This window comes from Gambusia affinis, linkage group LG12, assembly GCF_019740435.1.
Source record: "Gambusia affinis linkage group LG12, SWU_Gaff_1.0, whole genome shotgun sequence".
Classification (NCBI taxonomy): Eukaryota; Metazoa; Chordata; class Actinopteri; order Cyprinodontiformes; family Poeciliidae; genus Gambusia; species Gambusia affinis.
This window is the reverse complement of record NC_057879.1, coordinates 17,075,828-17,094,114: the sequence shown is the minus strand read 5'-3', so window position 1 is coordinate 17,094,114 and position 18,287 is coordinate 17,075,828. Positions and strand designations below refer to the sequence as shown.

The window sequence follows — 18,287 nt, the reverse complement described above, 5'->3', positions numbered from 1 at the left end:
GCAAGATTTACGTTTAACAGTAATATTCACTTTGTTATTAATGATGATAATCATTAAGACAAAGAATTAACAGCTATGCGTATCACAATTAAACAGCGAAAAAATTAAAAACAACAATAAAATGTTCTTAAATTTGCTTAATATGTTTTAGAAAATATATAAAACCACATATTTAAATGTAGCATTTCTATGTTGCTTAGTAAAAACAAATAACTTAAGGGATGAATGTGATACCCGAACCCTATCTTTAAAACTAACGTTTTTTGACATATTAGTAATAATGCTGATTGTTTATTTTTTATTTAACATTTATTTCACAAGGACAATCCCATTATATTATCATTATTATTGACTTAGTTATTATTATTCAGTGGCTGGTTATGTCTACAACTTGCGTTAAAAAGAAGAATGTGCCCCTCAGAATATGGCGATGGCGTTGACGTACTCATGCGACTTTTACTCCTCCCCTGCGTCTTTGCGGTGATTCTTCAGCGTCAGTATGGCAGCCTGCAGGGAGCCGTGGGATTATTATTGAACTCCACGTTTAAGTGAACATTTTGAGTTATTTATTCCCGAAATAAGGTTAAAACATGTCCCAGATCCTGTGCTCCAGATTGTGCGTCACTGCTTGTTCCCGTTCACTCTCTTTTTCTTCACTGTGCAGTAAGACAGGGGGCAAATGGAAGCTCTCACGGTAGGTTGAAGTGACCAGTTGCTAGATTAGCTAGTGACAGATTTGTATTAGGCTAGTTTTGTTAATTACACGTCAAGTGGTACCACTGGCCCAAAGCAGTTAGATCATGTATGGAACGAATAGTTTTGAGTTTGTAATCCAGACAAAAGAGGAATATTAGCAAATACTTAATCAAGGACAATGATTTGTCCTTTAATCTTTATTAAAGGGTAATATGTCAAGTCAGTACGTGACAGAGTTAAAAAACCCTCTCTGATCTGAAAGAGTGACGCAGTTATGAATCAGTAAATATTACTTGGCTTTAGAGGTTTCAAAACTCTAAGGCCAAGTTTTGAAGTCTTGGCCTTAGATTTCAAAACTTGGCAATACTTTCTTAATTAGAAAGAGTACCACATGTAGTTTGTCTACTGGGGTGTTAGAAATGGTTTTAAGATCTAAATTGGTCATAAAATACACCTTAGTTTGCAGATCTAAAACATAGTTTTTTAACAAGTGATTTTGATTTCAGTTTACAATAAAAGCCATACCAATAAACTGTGTCCATTTAAATGCAGGGTGATCAAGTGCATGCTTTTCCCCTGTACTTATCTTTATCAGTTTTTAAAAATGTATGTTTATATGCTGTTAATGTGTCTGTTGTTTTATACAAAATGAGAAAAATAATCCTTGATGTGTTGGGACCTACTTTGGCTACCTCCATAAATAACTCAATCTCAGTTTGTAACTAAAAATATCCAGAAAATGTCTTCGTAATTCTCATATGCCTTCATTCATGCTAGTAATTTTACCCCCTAACTATATTTGTAATGTCTTTTGATGCAGGTGGTATACAGCTCATTCATACACCTCCACACAGCCACCTGGCAATCCTTTGCACCGCATTTGGAACCTAACTCAGAGAGCCATCCACCACTCCACCTCCCGGACATCCAAATCACCAGGTTTGAAATTCATCCTAGGACCTGCGGTCCTCACTATTTCAGCTCGCCTGTTCTGCCGTGTAGCCTGCTGTGAGGCAGATGTCAACAACAACACTCCAGAGGAAGTTATCTTCAAAGACTCTGTGCCTGACTTCAAATGGCACATCCTGTGGGAATTTGTCAAACCGCAGCTGTTTGCGCTCATCGGTGCTGTTGTGGTAAGCATCAACTGGTTCATTTAAAGTTGATTGCAATGACACAAACTGCTATTTCAAACTGTAAATGCATTTTCTCTTTTCAGCTTGCTTTTGGTGCAGCTATCTTGAACATTCAAATCCCATTATTGCTTGGGGATTTGGTAAATGTGGTGGCATGCTACCTCAGAGAGCATTCAGGTACCTACGTCAATGAGATAAAAGGTCCTGCTATGAAACTACTTGGGCTGTATGCTATCCAGGTACGTATAAAACATCTATAAATACATGATATAGTTTTGAAGTTTAAGTCAACGTTCTGTACTGTGCTGTTATGGGTAGTAGGCCTTAAATGCTCTCATATAAATACAGTTCCTTGCAAAAGTTGTTGTACTTTTGTACATTTTTGTATTATTTCACTTTTAGCCCATAATCTTTATTGCTTTGCATTATAATTTTATGTGATTAAGCAACATATATTATTGCACAGTTGAAAGTGGAAATGAATGTACATTTTTTTTATTACGCATTTTTCTTAGTAAAACTCTGAATATTCTTCACCCTCTAAATCAATGCTCTCAAGAACCACATTTTGCCATAATTTGTTCTGCATGCTTAGAGTATGCTTCTATCTAATTTACTCATCTGGAGTAGGGCTTCACAACATTAGAAAAACATATGATATGCGATAACATTGGTAAAGGTTGCTATAATCATGAGGCTTTTGGTAAGTAAACAAGTAAATAAACAATGGAAACAGCTCTCTGCTTTGGATTCTTAGCAAAGCTAAGACTAACCCCAGATAAGGATTAGTCTATTCTGTTTCTGGAAAAATAAAATGGAATGTAACATTTCGATCTAAACAGTGTCTGATTAACAATTCGTATTTGTTTTTGCCTTTATCTTTGAAACATTTTTCTCATTGAATTTACCATGTTATTTCTTTACAATATAAAGCTTTTTATGTTGCTTTAAGTGTCACTAAATATATTACAGGAATAGAGAACCTGAATTACATAAACACTTAAATCATTCCGCACACTTTATTGTTATTTATATATTGTGTACAGTGATATTGTGCTAACAATAATTTTACAATTGTGCAAATAGACTAAGATGTTTGGTTGTAATGTGATGCAATGTGAAAAAGTTAAAGGGGTATTAACAGATTTGCCCAGAACCACCTGTAGGTTCCAACATGAGTAAATTTTACCATTTGCATGCAAAAATTGAGATGTCACAGATTTAAAAGGTTCAGTCCTCTGTTGTTCAAATCTTTTTTGCAGGGCCTGCTAACAACTGGCTACATCATCTTACTGTCCAGGGTAGGGGAAAGAGTAGCATCAGACATGAGGAAAACCCTCTTTGCTTCCCTGATAAGGTATATATTCTACAATGTTGACTCTGAACACTGTATTAAACCATAATCAAACAAAGTCACTTTTCAAAACTAAGTACTACTCTTTTTTTTTTTTTTTTCACCAGGCAAGATGTTGCTTTCTTTGACGCCAGTAAAACCGGGCAGCTTGTAAACCGTTTGACCGCTGACATTCAGGAGTTCAAGTCTTCTTTTAAATTGGTTATTTCTCAGGTATTTCCACAAGCATGAGTCAGCATTTTAGTCACACATACCATATAAAAATTGCAACCATTTTCCCATCTTGTATAATTCCAGGGTCTGCGGAGCATCACACAGACAGTCGGGTGTTTTGTGTCTCTCTATATCATCTCCCCCAAGCTCACAGGCTTAACAGTGGTTGTCCTCCCATGTCTTGTGGGAGCAGGAGCTCTTATGGGTTCATTTCTGCGCAAACTATCTCGTCTTGCTCAAGAACAGGTAATATTTTATATTATAAATACTGTTTGATTTTTTTTTTTTCGCATTTGGTCATGTTACGACCACAAATGTCAATGTATTTTATTCCATAAAGAAAAGGTGTAAAATCTTCAGAGTTTATTTGAAAGACCAGAACAAAGTATTAAAATGGAAAAACAAGGATACAGAAGAAACCTTTCCTGGTGAAGGCAATGTATGGGAATGTCAAACATGTGGAAATAGGTACTGTTATGGAATTTTATGATTACCTAAAGAAAAGTGTTCACACCTTTGTATGACCCAAGGCTTGCTTACTTGCACAACAGGAAACAGATGCTAAAGCGAAGAATAGCATGGAAACAGGATGATGAAGTAAAGAATGCATGGATTCTTTATGTAGGATGTTTGTCCCTTTGGCGACCTGCATTTTGAAGAAAATGTTGACGTAAGGAAATCCTTCTAGCAAAAGCCTATGTTAGCACATGGAGGAAAAGAAAAGTGATGGTATATTATTGATATGTGTGTAGATAATGACAAATGTATAATGTTTATTATATATAATATTTTCCAGCAACTTGCCAATTACTGGACGAACACCTGCCGCTATCATGATATCAACGTCTTTATTTAAAGTTTTCCATATCAGTGCTGTGATTAGATGAGAACAAATTTAACCATATGGTCTACATGCAGAGCTTTGTGTGGTTAGCAGTGGTCATCAGAAACCCTCTTGCTATGTTGGTAGCCTCTTGCTACAGAGAGACATTATTTCAGCAGGGTTTGAAAGCTGGTCATAGTTGATGGAGAAAATAGACGGTTCTAAATGTAGAGCAATCCTGAAAGAAACCCGGTTACAATCTGCAAAAGACTTGAGTAGAAGTTCACTTTTTAGCAGGACAACACCCACCAAACAAATAGTCAGTGCATCAAAATAGTATTTGTGTCTTAGAGTGGCCTAGTCAAAGTCCAGACTTGAATCGAATTGAGAATCTGTGACAAGACTTGACAAGTGATCTACACAGACTGAATCAACCCAGCAATCTTGAGCTTGTGTTGTTTTGCAAAGAACAATGTCAGAATGTCCTTAAAGGATTGACCAAGTGAGGCTCAATGCAAATGCACATTGCACTATTTTGATTTTTATTTCTAAAGAATTTTGAAAAGCACTATCAACGTCCTTTTTTACTTTATGGTACTGTTGGATTGAAGTTTGTGATTATAATGTGACAAAATCTGAAAAGTTGAAGGACTACGGATACTTCTGTACGTTAATGCTTGTTGTTTGCTCTCAAAATCAACCATAAAAAATATTTTTCAAAATGTTGTTTAATTTACTATCCGACTGGCTTCTGCTATTGTTCAAATCCAGGTAGCAAAAGCAACAGAGGTGGCAGATGAGGCTCTGGGTAATGTCCGAACAGTGAAAGCTTTTGCTATGGAGGAACGAGAACTCCAGTGAGTTAAAGCACATTCTGAAATCATTCTTAAAAATTAACTATACTTAATATTTTATTATGTTTTTCCTCAGACTGTATGCACATGAAGTCGACAAATCATGTGAAATGAATGAAAATCTTGGTGGAGGCATCGCAGTTTTCCAAGGCTTGTCAAACGTGGCACTGAACTGTGAGTGTTTACGTTGTTGCTTTTGGACACAACATATGTCAGACCTTCAATAAGTCTAGTGTTCTGATGCTGTTCAAACAGGCATTGTGCTGGGAACTATTTTTGCTGGAGGGACGTTAATTTCAAGTAATGAGATGTCTCCTGGAGATCTGATGTCTTTCTTGGTTGCTTCGCAGACTGTTCAGAGGTATGAGATGCACCATCTTTATTTCTTCATCTGATTCACAATAAAAAATTGAATGCACTTGTTGAAACTCAACTTATTTCAGTAATGTATAATACGTCTGTTTTGTGCTCAGGTCCTTGGCCGGTATTTCCATCCTTTTCGGACAGGTAAGTTAAAGTTACACCTTTGGTTTGTGCCTTGCTAAAAAGGTGCAAGTGAAGGTGGCTGCACACCAATGCAAAGGGTAATGTTCAGATTTGTATTTGTAAAAAGAACTTTAAAAACCAGCTTTGATTTTCTTTTCATATTCCCATTATGGACCACACTGTCTTGGTCTGCCACATATAATCACCATAAAATATGTTGAAGTTTTTACTTCTAAGAAGACAAAGTGTGAAAAACTTCGAGGAATATGAATACTTTTGCAAAATGTTGTCTAAATTCTTGAATTGTTACTTTTGCTCCTAAAGTTTTCTGTGGAATGAAACTTTCATGCAGGTGGTGAGAGGGATGAGCGCTGGGGCCCGGGTTTTTGAATACCTGTCTTTAAAGCCAACCATTCCTCTCTCTGGGGGAGGACGCATCCCCTTCCACTCTTTGATTGGAAGAGTGGACTTCATGAACATTACATTCAGGTTTAACACATATAGCGTCTTCTACACTTCTAAGAACTGAATAAAGTTGTTAGATAACATGAAATAAATGTTTATTTTTTGTGTGTCAATAGTTATCCAACAAGACCCGGCCATGAGGTCCTGAAGAAGTTCAGTTTAACGCTGCCACCTTGTAAAACTGTTGCAATTGTTGGCGAATCTGGAGGAGGTATTCTGACAGAATGTCATTAAATTTCATTGTGTGACATCTAAATGATTTCAAGGTTTGCTCATAAAAGTTGAACCCTGTAGGGAAGTCTACAGTGGCATCTTTACTGGAGCGTTTCTACGACCCAACCAATGGTGTGGTCATGTTGGATGGGCTCGATATTCGCACGCTGGATTTGGCTTGGCTCAGGGGCCAAGTTATTGGATTCATCAATCAGGTAGATTATTTTATCCACCTGACCATATCAAGCTTAAATAACATATATAATACTTAATAATCAACATAGAGAATAGTTATTGTATTAAAAAAGTAGGTTTAGATTTAAATTTTAGGTGTCATTGCATTCTCTCTTCTGTTTGAAGGAGCCAGTTTTGTTTGGATCATCTATCATGGAGAACATCCGCTTTGGGAAGCCTGATGCCACAGATGCTGAGGTCATTAGTGCAGCAAAGCAATCTAATGCTCACCGCTTCATTATGAGCTTCCCAGATGGCTATAACACCATGGTTGGTATGTGCTGCCATTTAAGCTTAATCTCTTTTGAAACGCTGTGTTGCACATAAATTCTAAGCTTCTAGGTTTCTATATCTAGGTGAGCGAGGTGCGGCGCTATCAGGGGGCCAGAAACAGCGGATTGCCATCGCCCGAGCTTTGATCAAGAACCCCAGCATCCTTGTGCTCGATGAAGCCACCAGCGCTCTTGATGCAGAATCCGAGCGGGTGGTGCAGGAAGCACTGGACAGGGCCACAAGGGGTCGCACTGTGCTCATCATCGCCCACAGACTGAGCACTATCCAAGGGGCCGATCTAATCTGTGTCATGAGCAATGGCCGCATTGTGGAGGTGAGGATTTGGAGACGCATGGGCACTCAATTAAATCTATTGGCTCATGAAGGAGTTCAAAAATGAATCCCCAAACGACATATCGTAATTTAATTTTTAGAAATTTACCGTAATGTTACATCTATTCAATGCATGATCTAACAAGTTGTTCTTTTGACACAGGCTGGAACACATTTGGAACTGCTGAGCAAAGGAGGACTTTATTCTGATCTGATCCGCAGACAAAGAACCGAGGGGCAGAAATAAAGATTTACAAACAGTTTTTAGTTGTGCAGTGATAAATTAATGAGTGAAATTCATGGATAACATCTGCTGGGTTAGAAAATGAACTTGTCTCCGTTTGTTTAGTTTCATAGAAAAATCAAACATTTGTAAATGGTAAATGTGTGTTAAGTGGACCAACTGGATTAAAATGTGATGATTTTAAAAACGCTACTGTACTAAGCTTATGAAACAAATTAAATTGTAAAGTTTAGTTTTTGGAAAATAAAATCTTTTTGAGATGAGAAATGTCTTTATTTAGATTTGGTACTTAAAAAATTTATGTTTAGCACCAATGTCTTATGTTTCTTTAAAAAAAGCAACTATGGTTAATTTAAACTTGTATTTATATAGGAATACACGATTAACCTAATTTTGGAGCAAATTAATTTTAACCATGATGCTATCATGGAAAAATGTAGCGATTTTTAAAACGTTGGTATGCCTCTGAACCACAAACTAATACATTACATAGACTTAACAAACATCCTTTTTTAAAAACATTTAAGAAAGAATGATGATCCAAGTTGACAATTTAACAACCTAAAGTTCTTCCTGCTTCCATATATATATATATATATATATATATATATATATATATATATATATATATATATATATTAGATAGCAATATTTCTTACACTAGTTCTAAAATAAGAATGAAATGACTTGCCATTTTGTTTGTATTTCACGAAGCCAATGGTGAACAGTAGGAACCAGTAACATGCTGTTACATTGCAGTTCGCCCTGTCAACCTCTAGGTGGCCACAAAGATAGTTGTGCTACCGTCTGCAATTCGACTACAAGCATCAAGTGCAGCCAGATTTAGCTAGCGTCAGTAGCCATTTCATTTTGTCTACCCCATTTTGGGGGGTTTGTTGGTCGTAGGCTTGCAAGCTAGCTCAAGGCTGGCTTCATTGACCAAATATGCAGAAATATGAAAAGCTTGAAAAAATTGGAGAGGGTAAGTTTTGTCTTAAAAACATATGGTAACATCTGCTAGCCGCAGCTAATGCTAGCATAGCAATGGTTTTATGGAGCTTGATCATTTAAACTAGACTGTAAAATATATGCTCGTGTTTTCTGACCCTCCCTGGAAATTCCATCATGTGCTGTTTCTACCATTTTTAATTTAATTTGAAATGGGTTCGTTTACTATTTTAATTTTAGGATGCTGAATTCATCTGGCGATAGGAAGGTTGCTAGCTTGAGTTGCTATGCAATTCATCGACAGTGGAGTGTTATCTGTAGTTAATGGGGCCTTGTTTATTCTGTAGGTACGTATGGAACTGTTTTCAAAGCTAAAAACAGAGAGACGCATGAAATCGTGGCATTAAAACGGGTCAGGCTGGACGACGACGACGAGGTTTGGACACATTGTTGACGGTTGCACTGTTTGTTGATGGGCGTTCAGCAGGCTAATGCTAAATCACAATGTATACTGCTTACAGGGGGTGCCAAGTTCTGCTTTAAGAGAAATCTGTCTTCTGAAAGAACTAAAGCATAAAAACATTGTCAGGTATGCCTGCTGCTTGTTTTCTTCTCTATGCGTATATGCTTTGTGTGATTTACTTGTGAGCTGTAAATGACTGTCTTATTTTTTAATCTGAAATCGGCAACATTGAAGACTCTTAATTGTATTTTTTATTTTAGATTGCATGATGTGTTGCACAGTGACAAGAAGTTAACATTGGTTTTTGAATATTGTGATCAGGTGAGTTACTCAGCCAGTTTAATTGAGTTTGGTAACTGTGGTCTATGGCTAAAAGACCATATGTTTGTGATGCATTGCAGGATTTGAAGAAATATTTTGACAGCTGTAATGGGGATCTAGATCCTGAAACTGTGAAGGTGAGAAATAAGGACACTGCATCTGAGAAAAATCCTACTGTATTGTTTCTTCCTACTATGGATTATTAGTGAAACAATCAATATTTTCATGTGTAACAATGGCACTTTACAAAATGTAATGCTTCAATTGTTGACTGTGTGTTGTATAACTTTGTGTTTTTATAATGTAAACCACCTGTTGCTGAAATGTGCAATGCATTTTTTTCTTTCTGTTTTTTAAAGGCAGCTTAATGTTTGACATTTTGATCATCGTGTTTGTTACAGCTTTTAAAAAGTAAAAATAATATTCCTGAATATTCCTGTCTTTACTCTGCAGTCGTTCATGTACCAACTGTTAAAAGGCCTCGCTTTCTGTCACAGTCGAAACGTTCTTCATAGAGATCTGAAACCACAAAATCTTCTCATCAACAGAGTAAGTGTTGGACTTTGACATGGCTTAAACATTGGCTCCAGTATGGGCCAGTCTACTTGCTGCTTTGGAAATGTGAAAACCAGAATTATTGCAGTGTGACTGTTGGATGTGTATTACTGTCTTAGTGACCTTTTTTAGCAGATACTTATTTAGTAACTAGAAAGACACGACTAAATTTGTTGCTACGTAGGACTGTAAGGACCATTCTGAAAATTATAATAAAATACCCACCTCTGTTTTTTCATCTGTAGAATGGGGAATTGAAGCTTGCTGACTTTGGGTTGGCTCGAGCTTTTGGCATTCCTGTGAGATGTTACTCAGCAGAGGTAAGTTATGCATAATTTATATTGCAGATACTCTGTTTCCAGTAGAAAATATACGGCTAAAGAGCAGAATTCTAGGCTGCTGTGGGCAGTGTAAAGGGAACTAAGTCAGAGATCAGCTTCCTGGCTGATTTAAAAGCTTTAACTACAGTTTGTGTTATGTAAATTTACTTTGCAAGAAGTAATCAAGCACAAAGCGTGCACCATGACTGTTTTCACGCTCTCTCTTGCTGTATGTGGCCAGGCAGCACAGTGCTGTAATGTCTGCCACCATGACAGGTGAAGAAAACAATCAAAGAGCAATGTGCATGCTCTTCCATTCTTGTGTTTTATTTATTCACTAATTAAATAAATATCCATGTATATAATTAAATAGAATATTAATAGTGTATGCAGAGCATTACAAGAACAAAGAACGGTTCTCGGTGAGGCTCCAGGCCTGTCTTCTTAGTAAAGAGCCGTCCAGAAGAATTGGATCGTTTGTGAATGTCACATCACTATATTGCAGACTTTGGTCACAGCGTTGTCCCATATATGCGACTCGTCAGTCATCACCTGAGCACAATAATTCAGCACAGTGACTGACAACATTTACAATAGCCAGTGGTCATTGTAAATGGAGGGCTGTGTTTTGTTTGTTTTGCAGTTAGTTTTATTACTAATTTTCAAATGATGGACTGAACGGGTATCCATGAGCTGTCCAAAGCTTTGTATGTCCACTTTCAACTTCTCCAAAATATTAACTTTGCCTGGTGTTTTCATGAAACTGTTTGTTCACCAATGTATGTAAAAAAAAGTCAGAATAGGCCTTCACAGAACCACAAATGCAATCTATTTATTAATATGTGATTTTTAAAAACAATTGGTTGAACTGGGAAACTGGAAAAACCAAAAATTCCAAAGGGAAATTGTACTTAAAGCACAGAGAGTTTGAAATCAGAGCATTTCTAGAGATGATTTTGTGTATTTTGTCCATGAACACATTGACCTCACTCTCTCTGGGGTCCTAAGAGGAAATAAGTTAGTCTGAAGTGGCTACAAGTAATGTGAATGTACGTTGCAATTCTTGAAAATAAGTTAATGGTTATGCTTTATGGTTATAGTTATATGACCTTTGAAGATTTAGGAAAAGGAGTTTTGTGTAAAATAAGTACAGAAAGATATTTTTACTTATTATTTATATTTATCCTATTAATAATATTTCACTATTATTCTGCTGCTTTATGTTATTTGCCTAAGTAATCATCTGTGTCCCAAAATTTGGTGTTTTTTTTTTTAATATATAATCAGAAATTCCTTTAAACATGTCATTCACAAGAACTCAGATCAAGGGACTTTGACTTTTGAACTAGCTTGTGGGTTTAGAGTCTGTCTAAACTATTCTTTCTGAATCTGATATCATACTCCATTTTGTATGCAAGAAAGGGTTAAAGTCTGGGGACTTAAAATTAAACCCATGCCAACTGAAGTAAAACTTCCATTTCTAATATAATTTACTCCTTTCTATAGCAGACCTACTGTATCGCTTCACGTTGGGGTTAACTGATGCTTTGCAGCTCAGTTTCATTGAATAATATTCCTGGAACAGCTGGACAAAGTGTTTCTGATGAGGAAAAAAAATGCCAATTATAGCAACTTCTTTGAAGCTGCTCTTTTCAACCTCATTATGTCATCTTAGCCATTTTCTTTATGCATTTCTTATGGCCTTTAGTTTATCAGCACAGGAACTCTGTGACATGTTAATCAATGCAAATAACAAATGACCCTTCAAATGGGGCCATTTTTGTCTAGAATCGATTTTTTTCTCTCTCTCTCTCTCTCTCTTTTTTTGTTCATCTTGAAACTGATTGTCTGATTTTAAGGAAAGTATGCTGGATGAATTGCTCCGATTCTGGAACAGCGATAAAACTCAGGCAATGATCGTTTTAAGGTGTTGCACACTGCTGCTTAGCTACAGAAAAAGAAGCTGTGCTCCTTGCCTTTAGTCCCATTTATCCTTACCTATCAGCTGCTGGGTTCCTTTTTCTCCAGAAAACAATGTTGCTGTCTTCTTGTTTTAGTCTTTATTTTTGATTGTGATTGTTTATCCTTTAAGCATGTTTTGTACGTTTTCTTCAGTTTTTCAGTTGGGTTTTTATGTTAGTCTCTTAACTAAAAGGTACAAAAGGCACAAAATTAACTTTAAGCTTAAAAAACAAGCAGTTCAGTCTTTTATTGCAATAGTTGTTGACTACTGGTTAATCCTTACATTGTGGTTTGGTTTCTCTGCAGGTTGTGACGTTGTGGTACCGACCTCCAGATGTGTTGTTTGGTGCTAAACTTTATTCTACCTCTATTGACATGTGGTCAGCTGGCTGCATATTTGCAGGTTTGTTTTTTTTTTTGTTTTTTTTGTCATTAAAAAGATTGTGTTATTATGTGATTGCCTCTTTTGGTTCATTCTTGTGAGAAAAAAATAAAACATAGCAGCGGGATTAAAAATGCATGATTCATTCGCATAAGCACAGAGCTCATTTAATTGCAGGAATTAATTATTGCAGTCAGGGCTCTGTCTCATGATGCTCATAAAAGCTTAAATGGCCACGCGTAAGAGAAAGTCAGGCTTGGTTTATTTATGAAGTGCTGTACATTAAGTGGAAAGAGTAAATGCGAAGGTGTTTATATTTGACAACTGGGAAAAGATAATTGCTGAACTGAATTTCTTTATTTGATAGTAAAACAGATAGAGAATAAAGCATACTATTCTAAATGTTTATTTAAAATTCAACATCCAAAGATCGTTTAGACGCTTCAGTCTCTTAGCCATCATCAATTTAAAGTGGATTAAAATATCTTTGCCTGATAAAGGGCCTGTCACAGAAGTGTTAGTTTTTTTGCTATGGTGGTACAGATTTGTTTGTGTTTCTCCTGTGAATTTAAAAAAAATTTATTCATCCTCCAAATACCCCAAAGTTTATTCAGTGTTACATTTTTGTAACTCTGAAGCAACAAATCCTTTGAATAGGAGACAGAGTTAAACTGTTTCTCATCTGTTGCCAGAGATCTTTTCTACCTACTGAAGAATAATCACACAATAAAATATGGTCAGAAATTGCATTTTCTGATATCAGAGGGTTTTGGAGACTGATTTGTGTAATCCATAATAAATAAATAAAGCCAAAATACATTTTTATCACGTTGGAAAATCAGCAAGTTGTGTAAAGAAGCCTTGTGTCATTATTTTACTACTGTAGTGATTTTTGGTAGATTTTACTGCAGTTATGGCAGTGAGAATAGTACTGTTAAGCAGTCTAAAAGTATTATGTAACCACTGCATATGATCAAAGGTAAGCTGATGTTCTCCTTCCTACCATTTGTCTCATTGCTATACAACAAAACAATTTTCTACTATTGTGGCAATGTTGCCTTCAAAAATAACTGGAAGAAAAATCCTGAGATTTTCAGATACACAGTTGCGTCAAACAAAAGACATCTCGATGTGTTCGTCCTTATAGCCGCTGTCTGCATTTGGCATGCTTCACTGCAGTAATTTAAGGAGAACAAGGCTTTGATAGGCAAAGATCAATAAGAAGCAGCAGAGCAAAGACTCATTAGGAAGTGAAAAATGTGAGTCTATGCTTGTTCAAGGTGATCAGTTTACCAGTTGGGGGCACTGCTTACTCCCATTTGGATGTCATAAGGTTGTGTGGACTTGGCTGAATTATTAATAGATGATGATTATATTTGATTGAAAACACTGGGGGTACATATTGTGATAAATACGTAAAAAAATAGAGTTCAAATTCTCCTCTACTATCAGGAGGAAAACATTTTAAGTCCATGAAGTATCCAGTAACCAAAACAGTTTTCTGTGGTGTATTTTATTTTGTGCTAAATCAGATTGAACTTTTTCTCTTGTTTTAGAGCTGGCTAATGCTGGAAGGCCGTTATTCCCTGGCAATGATGTGGATGACCAGTTGAAAAGAATCTTCAGATATCCTTTCTTTTTTAAGTTGCTTCAGTATTGACGAGAAGAAGTCAACATTGTCAATAATTTGATGTCACACTTTGTTTTAAACATTTTCTTTAACCGCTTTGTACATTGTTGGGCACACCTACGGAGGAACAGTGGCCAACAATGACAAAACTTCCTGATTATAAGGTACATTTATTATTGTCAAACTGTCAATAATGACACCAAAAAATGTAATACAGACTAATATAAACTAATGCAAACTTATTTTAACTACAAGGATATTATGCTCTACATAATCATAAGAAACACTGTTGAATTGACAGATGTCTAGCAGACTGTCATTGATGGGTAGGCTACAAAAGAACCATTGTAGAGAACATGGCTGTTGTATTCAAGTATGTTAATGGAAAGTTAAATGAAGGGGGAAAAGTGTAATAGTAAGAGACACAAGCAACAGCTATAATCAAAGGCTTGAGAGGGTAAAGAAGCAAAGCCTGCTCAGGAGCTTTGGGGAAGTTCATAAGGCATGAACTACATCTGTATGCATCACACCTGTATACTTCCAGACTTCTGATATGCAGTTTGCTTTTTCTCCAGCCATATCCCATGTATCCAGCCACCACCTCCCTTGTGAATGTGGTTCCTAAACTAAGTAGCACAGGAAGGGATCTACTGCAGGTACTTCAGACATCGCAGTTGTTTTGTCTTGTTATGCAGCAACAATCTGCTAAGGCAGTTTAAAGATGTCACTTTGTGTTAATTGGGCCACGTGTTCAGTCACAGCAGCAAAGTTATGCAAAGCTGTTGCTGATTTACATTTTTGCTCACATGAATCAGTGTTGTTATTTTTCACTCATTAAAACTGTTTTGTTTCACCCGATCCAGAACCTGTTGAAATGTAATCCCGTTCAGAGGATTTCAGCTGAAGAGGCCTTGCAGCACCCCTACTTCGCAGACTTCTGCCCACCCTAAAATGCTAAATTGCCTGTCACCAAGCCGCAGCCGCAAGAATCAATCATCCTTCACTCTGTTTGGTTGTTAGGAGCGATTCTCAACAAGGCAAATCCCTCACTGGGATTCTGACACTCCCATGCAGTTCTCCCATGCAGTTCATTCTGTTGTGCCTCTGTGTGGAACAAAGCCCAGTGGCTCTGCTAAGCTTTAGGGTCTTTTGAGTTAAAAGCCTGTTTTAATTAGGTTCAAACATCACTCCAAGTTAATTAGCACCAATGAGGGCAGGGTTACATTTAATACATTTTATAGTAATACGTTTTTTTTTTTGTCTATTTAAGTTAGATTTTCAAAGCAAAAAAATGTTTTCAGTCGATTTTCTTTAGTGTTCCCTCGTGATCTATGGTCATATAATTTGGTGAGTTAACATCAGATGCCTGCCAAAGTGCTTGTATTTAGTGCATCAGTCACTCACGCCTTTGTTGAGATGTAGTTTCTATTCCTGATGGATTGTGTTTCAGTAGTTCTTTTTGCTTATACAAATCTTAACACCTGTAGAGACCAGTGTAAGTGTTGGTAATCCCATACTTGATATATTTATATTTGCAGGTGTGGAAGTATTACTAAAAGTAAGTCAGCTTTGAACAACTAGTTTGTTTAGGAACTTTTATGATTGATATGTATACAGTTCCAGTCAGGGGTTTCTATACGCTTATCATCTGTAATATATTAATTTGAGGCTGTTAATAAATTATTTAAACTGCTGTTTACTAGGATGGATGGTTTATGCAATATACAGCTTCAGTATTTTTTTCCTACAAAAACGAGGGTAGACGTAAAAACAAAATTCATAGATGAATATCTTATAACAGAATAAAGAAAACTTATAGGTTCAAATCCTATAGTCCTGTAGTAAATTACACCAGAACCACTATATTTCTGTTCTGAAGAAGTTTCTGGCCTAAACCTGGCTGGATATTTGATCACTCATCCTGGCAGAATGTTAGTTTAAGTTGCTTGGTCTCCACACACTCAGCTTTTCAGTATAATTATGTGGTTTAGATCAGGCCTTTTCAAGTCAGCTTTATCCAAGCCAAATCCAGTTTTGGTGTTTGCTTGAATTACTGTCCTGTTTGAACAGGTTTAACCAGCTTGCTGTTGGGTTGAGGTGGAATTGAAAAATGGAGATAGGTCTCCAGCATTGTTCCATCCTCTCTGCAGCATAAATCCCTACAGTGCTTGACCATGTTCTTAGATTCTAACTCCCTCATCCCCCAACGCACTTCTTCCTATTAAGGTCAAAGTGTTCCATCTGGACTGTAACAATGCTGTTCATGTAGTTTCTGCTAATAGGTTTGGTCATTGCCCATGATGAGTGTACATAAACCTGTGAACAAAACTGTGTAGCACTATATATAAATTATTTCGCACTTTGTTTATGCCTTATTGGTGTTCTTGTTGCTGTTCCACTTTGGTAATTTAGAGGCAGCTCAGTGAAGCATCAGTGTGTGCTTACATACAAGCAGCTTATCTTGCATCAATCAGCAGCATGACAGCAGCCTTGTTGATTAGATTTGTATGCTTCATGCACTGTCCCCACTTTACATTTACATTCCAGTCCCCCCAACCCTCTGTACTGATGCTAATGTCTAAATTAGGGTGCAGGCCTGGCTTAAAGGGAAGGTTAATACATATGTGATTCTGTAAAGTGGTAAAGCTTATGAGTAAATATCTTACCTGCAGTGCATACCTTTATTGTGTCCATTTGGTATAAATTCAGATTGGTTATCCCTGGTTGCTGATGCTAACAGCTAGCTCAGAGGATGCAAGAACAAGGTGGATCCGTATAGCTTAAAACTTCAATATCAAAAGCGACAAAATTTATGCGAGCACTATTTAACTTTAAAACATGTCACATCTGCATGAGGTGATCTAAACAGTGATATTGAATGGTTGCATAAGACAAATAAAGTGTCCATCCATTAATCTTCTGGAGAACAGGCCCATTTCCAGCTGTGGAAAAAATCTTAGTATTTTTGCTTTTAGTATGAGTTTTATGCAGGAAGTGCTTTGCCTCTCCCATTTCTATCTTCTGTTAAATCTCTGACATCTGTGTAAATAGTTTGAGTAAGCCACTGTAACGGTTTGGAGATTGTAACTGTTTTAAAAGTCTGTCTTGGGTTTGGCCTCTTTGTAGACCAGCGGTTAGCTTCAGCCCCAGTGGCCAACTGGTCCATATTTACACCAAGTACAGAACCTAAGAGAGTTATCTGCCTACAATCTTTTGACAGATTCTAAATTCTCCTATTTTAATAGGTCTGCCTGGAGGGGCTTATCAATATACATGCCAAAGCACTAACAGAACCACCTGCCTTATCCTATAGGCAGGTGGCACATGTGACTAATATCCACATTAAAAGCCAACATCTTTTTTTTTTTTTTTGTTAAAATCCTGTAATCAGTGTTCATTCGGTTTATATCTCAGTGGTCTTTAAAGTATTATGGTGTAGTTATTGATTTGAATACTTTATTTTTTCCCTGTTGTTAAATTTTGCTGTTGCTAATATGCCAACCCCCTGGGTAGCTAATGCGGTCCACCAGAGTGTTACAATAATTTATCAGGAGTTTATAAATTCTATAGACTTGTGCAAAGGCTTACCTCTTTTGACAGTTTTACTTTTTTTAATCAGACTTCCAGGAAGTAAGGATTTCATTTAGTACTTATCACAGGGAAGCAGCAACCTTCTTTCTCAGAACTACAACAGTAAATTATAGGATTTCATTAAATTTTTCTGAGTATAAACTTGTTCTTTTCTCTCAAGGCTAAACTAGCTGCAGATGGTATTTTCCCCAGCTGTCACTGCTACCAAATAAACAGTTTTCCAAAAAATAACACAAAGAAGGATGAAAAGACTGCAGGCTATTTTTACTCTGAGGACTACACACGTTTCCCGTTTCTTATACTTTAAATGCCGATTCAGAAGTGTTTGTTCCACAGACCATTACAGACTGCAGATTAGTAGGAAAAGCAACTTTTATTAATATGAGTTTTTCTTCTCAGGCTTTTTATTTCCATCCTAGTATTTATATTTGTCCACTTTGTCACAATAGTTTTGAAGATTATTACAAGTTAAACACGGACATTCCGGATAATACAGCGATTACTAAATAGACCAATATTTACATAATGACCATTTGTGAAACATTTACTATTTTGACACTGTTTGTCTCTGCAATGCTTTTTTTTTTTAATGGTTTTCTACTAGTTTAAAGAGAAAACAACACATCTAATTCTGTAACATTGTTTTGCACCGTGAGCTTTTTCTGTTTAGTAATTGCCATATTAATAGTTTGCTGTTTTATTCCACTCCACATGATTACAGTGATACTTTTGCTATTAAAAGCCAACAGATTGCGTGGTATCTAAGGCAACGGTCTCACTGGGGAAAATAT

General features: G+C 36.5%; 2 protein-coding genes across 2 annotated transcripts; both read left to right on the top strand.

The window, feature by feature from the left end:
• The first annotated feature begins 468 nt into the window (after positions 1 to 468).
• abcb8 (ATP-binding cassette, sub-family B (MDR/TAP), member 8) lies at positions 469 to 7,587 on the top strand. Its single transcript, XM_044134886.1, has 16 exons — positions 469 to 694; positions 1,517 to 1,832; positions 1,916 to 2,071; positions 3,095 to 3,189; positions 3,294 to 3,399; positions 3,484 to 3,645; positions 4,994 to 5,079; positions 5,153 to 5,250; positions 5,332 to 5,437; positions 5,550 to 5,583; positions 5,915 to 6,051; positions 6,144 to 6,238; positions 6,322 to 6,455; positions 6,601 to 6,748; positions 6,831 to 7,081; positions 7,244 to 7,587. The coding sequence occupies exons 1-16, from the start codon at positions 591 to 593 to the stop codon at positions 7,325 to 7,327; spliced, it is 2,112 nt and encodes a 703-aa protein (XP_043990821.1). The 5' UTR covers positions 469 to 590; the 3' UTR covers positions 7,328 to 7,587.
• A 484-nt stretch (positions 7,588 to 8,071) lies between these two features.
• Positions 8,072 to 16,269, top strand: cdk5 (cyclin-dependent kinase 5). The gene is made up of 12 exons (XM_044134575.1): positions 8,072 to 8,306; positions 8,620 to 8,708; positions 8,794 to 8,861; positions 8,996 to 9,056; positions 9,137 to 9,193; positions 9,510 to 9,605; positions 9,857 to 9,931; positions 12,200 to 12,296; positions 13,832 to 13,901; positions 14,009 to 14,069; positions 14,481 to 14,561; positions 14,769 to 16,269. The coding sequence occupies exons 1-12, from the start codon at positions 8,270 to 8,272 to the stop codon at positions 14,853 to 14,855; spliced, it is 879 nt and encodes a 292-aa protein (XP_043990510.1). The 5' UTR covers positions 8,072 to 8,269; the 3' UTR covers positions 14,856 to 16,269.
• Positions 16,270 to 18,287: the final 2,018 nt, after the last annotated feature.

Coding starts and splice junctions, on each gene's coding strand:
- abcb8 (XM_044134886.1), top strand. CDS start 591: ATGTCCCAGATCCTGTGCTCCAGATTGTGCGTCACTGCTTGTTCCCGT. Junction 3,400..3,483: donor TTAAATTGGTTATTTCTCAG/GTATTTCCACAA, acceptor GTATAATTCCAG/GGTCTGCGGAGCATCACACA. Junction 6,052..6,143: donor TTCATGAACATTACATTCAG/GTTTAACACATA, acceptor GTGTGTCAATAG/TTATCCAACAAGACCCGGCC.
- cdk5 (XM_044134575.1), top strand. CDS start 8,270: ATGCAGAAATATGAAAAGCTTGAAAAAATTGGAGAGG. Junction 8,862..8,995: donor AAGCATAAAAACATTGTCAG/GTATGCCTGCTG, acceptor TTTTTATTTTAG/ATTGCATGATGTGTTGCACA. Junction 14,070..14,480: donor CAAAACTTCCTGATTATAAG/GTACATTTATTA, acceptor CTTTTTCTCCAG/CCATATCCCATGTATCCAGC.